At 44.9% G+C, this 5,593-nt stretch overlaps 1 protein-coding gene across 1 annotated transcript; it reads right to left on the reverse strand.

Moving 5' to 3' along the window:
• Positions 1 to 3,478: 3,478 nt before the first annotated feature.
• LOC141595164 (uncharacterized) lies at positions 3,479 to 4,036 on the reverse strand. The gene has a single exon (XM_074415134.1). The coding sequence runs from the start codon at positions 4,034 to 4,036 to the stop codon at positions 3,479 to 3,481; it is 558 nt and encodes a 185-aa protein (XP_074271235.1).
• Between the last annotated feature and the right edge of the window lie 1,557 nt (positions 4,037 to 5,593).

Here is a 5,593-nt window from a genome sequence, read left to right on the forward strand (position 1 = left end):
TAAGCATTAGTTAATCGTTCCCATTCCATTTTTATACTAATATGAGTACTAAAACTAACAAAAGACATGCATGCAACCCATTTTATTATGTGAAATCAACTACTTAAATAAAAATCACAAAAACATACAAAAACAACAAAGAATGTGACGATTATTCGTCGAGTAACTCGAAATATGTTACCTTAAGCTAGAAAATGAGCAATTAGCACCTTGAAAACCAAACCCTAACAAGCAACTAGCCACTATCTTCGACAATATACGAGTCCCCAAACTCGTCCTTGATGTGAATCGCAAGCGGAAGTCTTGACTTGTACTAGCAAATAGACGAAGGATCCGAATGCACTAGGTGCAACCCGATCAATCCGTATATTCGTAGTGAGTTTTGAATAAAACGGAAAGGATATTTGTCGTAGCTAGACCTATAGCTACGCCAATGGGTGAATTGTTTGATACTCGTCAAACAATTCGACTTAAACTTAGGATCACGTCCCTCGTTCAAGCAAGGTGCGAAATCGCGTTTCGACCTCTTGAGCCAAACCACTCGTGTAACAACACAAGAAGATAAGACAAGTTTTAGAGATTACTCTCAAGTTTTTTTCTTCAAATTGGATGATCAACAAATGAGGACTACAAGCCTTTATATAGGCCGAAATTCCTTGGGCACCAAGGCTAGCCTTTAATGCCTTGTGGTGAGTTCTAGGCTATGTAGGAGAACTAGGTAAGACTAAGACAAAAACTAGGCAAGACTTTGTAGAAAACTAGGCTATGACAAAAACTAGGTGAGCTTTATTCAATGCCCTTGGACTAGCCCATTTTCGAGGTTGGACCTTGCTCCACACGGCTCTATTGGCGGGTGATCATGCATTTTTCCCGATTATGATTTGAACCGATCCATGCTTGGTGAGCCGGGTTGCCTTGGTCGCTTGTTTCGAGAATTATTTCATCGAGGTGATTCGTATTCACATCAATCCCTCCTCCTTTGAAAGGAATTGTCCTCAATTCCGCAATCCCATTATCCTCGATGTAAGGAGAGAGATTACCCACATTGAAAGTGGCTCGGACACCGTAGTCCCCTGGGAGTTCGACCTTGTAGGCATTGTCTCCATACTTCGAAATCACCTTGTAAGGACCTTCTGCGCGCGGCATGAGTTTGTTCTTTCGTTTGCCGGGGAATCGTTCTTTCCTTAAATGCACCCAAACCAAATCTCCTTCCTTGAAAACCCTTGGTGGGCGGGTTTTTTTGCCTCTTTGCTTGTATACCTCATTGACGGACTCAATTCTGGAGCGAACCTGCTCATGTAGTTTAATCATGATTTTACCTTTTCTTCCGCGCTTTTGTGTACTAGCTCGCCCTCGGGTAAGGGAATGAGATCGAGTGGTAGATAGGGATTTACGCCATACACGATCTCAAAAGGAGAGTGCTTCGTTGCGTATGATGGAGACCTGTTGTAGGCGAACTTGGCATGAGCGAGTTTTAGATCCCAATCCTTCTGAGTTTTGTTCACGAGGCCACGTAGTAATACCCCCAGAGTGCGGTTTGTCACTTCCGTTTGACCATCGGTTTGAGGATGGTGAGAGGTACTAAATAACAGTTTGGTGCCCACCTTCTTCCATAGAGTGTTCCAAAAATAACTTAAGAACCTGGAGTCACGATCGGAGACTATCGTCCTTGGGACTCCATGAAGGCGGAGTATCTCTCGAAAGTATAAGTCGGCTACGTTGTTAGCATCATCTGTCTTGTGACATGCGATAAAATGGGCCATCTTGGAAAATCGATCCACTACGACCATGATTGCGTCCTTACCCCTTTGGGTTCGTGGTAGAGCAACAATAAAATCCATGGACACGTCTTCCCATGGCCTGTTAGGAATCGGTAAGGGCGTGTACTCCCCTGGCTTGAAGGTACTCTTTGCAACGTGACAAGTGACACACTTACGGATCACGTCTTGCACGTCCTTCAGCATTCGAGGCCAATAGACATGCTCTTTAAGGACCTCCATAGTCTTAGTGACACCAAAATGCCCACCAAGTCCTCCCCCATGAGCTTCTCGTATCAATAACTCCCGGACTTGATGCTTGGGTACACACAGCTGATTTCCCTTGAAAAGAAATCCATCTTGAATTATGAACTCGCCTCGGGGTCCTGTTTGGCTCATCCTAAACATTTCACCAAAGTCGGGATCAGTTTCATAGTAATCTTTCAAGGTCTCGAATCCAGGCAGGCGAACATCAAGCACGTTTAGTAAAGAGTAACGTCGGGAAAGAGCGTCGGCCACCACATTGCTTTTACCATCCTTATATTTCGAAGAGAAATGAAAGGATTGAAGAAATTCAACCCATTTGGCATGTCTTAAGCTCAGCTTCTGCGGCCCATTGATGTACTTCAAGGATTCATGGTCTGAATGTAAAATGAAGTGATTTGGGCGTAGATAGTGGCTCCAATGGTTGAGTGCTCTTACTATGGCGTAGAACTCCTTGTCATATGTGCAATATTTGAGTCGAGCTCCACTTAGCTTTTCAGAAAAATAAGCAATGGGTCGCTTTCCTTGGACCAACACAGCTCCAATTCCAACACCGCTCGCATCACACTCTACCTCGAAGGGTTGAGTAAAATCGGGAAGTGCTAGTACCGGCGCTTCACAGAGCCGTTGGATAATCGTCTCGAAAGCCCTTTGAGCAGCCTCGGTCCATACAAATGTTCCCTTTTTTAAACACTCGGTGATGGGACTTGTGATGGTGCTGAAATCTTTTATGAATCTGCGGTAGAATGAAGCAAGTCCTTGGAAAGACCGGACCTCTGTGACGGACTTAGGTGTAGGCCATGACTTAATGGCCTCGATCTTGGATTGGTCCACTGAAACTCCATCTTTGGAAACCACGTAGCCGAGAAATATGACACTCTCGACCAAGAATGAACATTTCTCCTTCTTTCCATATAGCTTTTGTCCTCGGAGAGTTTCGAACACTTTGCGAAGGTGTTTGAAGTGATATTCCTTGCTTTGACTGTAAACCAAGATATCATCTAGGTAAACAACCACAAATTTTCCCAAGAATGGTTTGAGTACCTCGTTCATGAGCCGCATGAAAGTACTCGGAGCGTTGGTTAACCCGAACGGCATGACCGTCCATTCGTACAACCCATGTTTGGTCTTGAACGCGGTTTTCCATTCGTCACCTTCCCGCATTCGTATCTGATGATAGCCACTCCTCAGGTCGATCTTAGAAAAGATCTCGGAGCCATGCAACTCATCCAGCATGTCATCAAGTCTCGGAATCGGGAAACGGTACTTGATAGTTATGTTGTTCACGGCTCGACTATCGATGCACATCCGCCAACTCCCATCCTTTTTCGGGACAAGAAGAGTAGGAACGGCACATGGACTCATGCTTTCACGAACATAGCCTCGTTCCATTAGCTCTTCGATTTGGCATTGCAACTCCTTGGTCTCTCGTTGGGTTGCATCGATAGGTCGCCTTGTTAGGTAACGCACTCCGGAATGAGATCGATTTGATGCTCGATCACGCGGATAGGCGGCAATCCCGGTGGTAAATCTTCAGGGAAAACGTCCTCGAATTCCTTTAAGAGCGCTGCTAGCTGGGCATCCTTGATCTCAAATTTTGGTGCCTCGTTGACCACCATAAGATAGACACAACCACCTTCCTTTAAGACTTCACCAATTTCTTGCTCACTTGCAAACATGGTCATGCTTGCGGTCTTCCTCTGTGGGGTGCCCAAAGAACGGATAGCACTAGGTGCCATCGGTCTTAGGACAAGCTTCTTACCCTTGTCGACCAATTCATATTCGTTGCTTCGGCCGCGGTGTATAACATTGCGATCAAATTGCCATGGACGCCCCAAGAGTACGTGGCATGCATCCATTGGCACTACGTCACACAAGATATTGTCGTCATAGGAGCCCATTGTTAACGCCACTTTGACTTGTTTGGTGACCTTCACCTTGTTCCCGTCATCAAGCCAATGTAACACATATGGTTTGGGATGAGGTATGGTATCCAATCCCAACTTGTCCACCATCTTTGTAGAAGCAACGTTGGTACAACTCCCTCCATCGATGATTAGGCTACACCACTTGTCCTTCACCCGACATTTGGTGTGAAAAATCTGTTCCTTTGTTCCGCCTCAATTGGTGTGGATTGAGTCCGCAAAAAACACGAAGAACTAAAGCACAATCATAGTTAGGAGCGTCATAAGTTTCGACATCTCTATCGTTCTCCTCTTCTTCCCTTTCTTCGAAGTTGAACACATCGCCCAATCGTTCTTCTTCCTCACACAACTCATCTCGAACGGCAATAGCTTCCCTTAGGGCAATGTTTCTCTTATTTGGGCATGCGTTAAGAAAATGTCCAAACCCTTGGCATTTGAAACAACGTACTCTAGATAAACTGGTCTCTTTAGGAACGGGTATCTTGGGAGCGGACTCGGGGGTGGAAATCTTCTTAGGTGTAGTCTCAATCGTACGACTACTCGGGCTTCCCCTTGAGTGTCCTTCGCTCCTCCGGTTTCGACCACCCTCACCATGAGTTGGAGTGAGCTTGGCCTTCCCTTGGGCTTCTACCTTGAGACATAGATTACACAAGGAATCGAAGTCAGCGTAAGATTGTAATTCAACTGAATTGGCTATGTTACGATTTAGTCCACGAAGGAATCGAGCCATCTTCAAGTCTTCACTTTCCTCTATTCCTCCCATCAAAGTAAGATTTTCAAACTCATTTATGTAATCTGAGACACTGCTCCTCTCTTGAGTTAATTCAGCAAACTTGCGATATGTCGTGAGCCTATACGTGGCTGGGACGTATCTCTTGCGTAGTTTCCTTTTGAGAGATTCCCAAGAAGATATCTTTTCCTTTCCGGCCCGGGCACGCTTTGCCTTAAAGCCTTCATACCATAAGGAGGCTCCACGACTTAGTCGTAGAATGGCGTACTTGCAACACTTTTCGTCGCCCAGGTCTTTGAACTCAAACATCCGTTCAATCTTCCTCTCCCATTCGAGGTAATCCTCGGGATCCGTGCCTCCCACAAACTCGGGTAGTTCACTTACTTTGAATTCTTCTCGACTTTGTTCCCCTCGGCGTGGTGTTCCGTTCACGCCAAGTTCCGAAAGAGTTTGTAGCGCATCTATAAGATTTTGAAGAAGATTAGAATTGTTAGGATCCATTTTTTTTTTTTTTCTGATGAATAGTATCGTGAACAAAACCGGACGTGAACAGTAACTTTTTTTTTTTTTTTTTCGAAGAAATCAAGACCCTTGGATCGTCTTGATTAGTGGAAATCAAGAGCCGAAGCTCTGATACCACAATTGATGTGAATCGCAAGCGGAAGTCTTGACTTGTACTAGCAAATAGACGAAGGATCCGAATGCACTAGGTGCAACCCGATCAATCCGTATATTCGTAGTGAGTTTTGAATAAAACGGAAAGGATATTTGTCGTAGCTAGACCTATAGCTACGCCAATGGGTGAATTATTTGATACTCGTCAAACAATTCGACTTAAACTTAGGATCACGTCCCTCGTTCAAGCAAGGTGCGAAATCGCGTTTCGACCTCTTGAGCCAAACCACTCGTGTAACAAC

This window comes from Silene latifolia, chromosome 8 (genome assembly GCF_048544455.1).
Source record: "Silene latifolia isolate original U9 population chromosome 8, ASM4854445v1, whole genome shotgun sequence".
NCBI lineage: Eukaryota > Viridiplantae > Streptophyta > Magnoliopsida > Caryophyllales > Caryophyllaceae > Silene > Silene latifolia.

Bases quoted from the DNA above. Each gene is read 5' to 3' on its own strand.
- LOC141595164 (XM_074415134.1), bottom strand. From the start codon at position 4,036: ATGGTGGACAAGTTGGGATTGGATACCATACCTCATCCCAAACCATAT.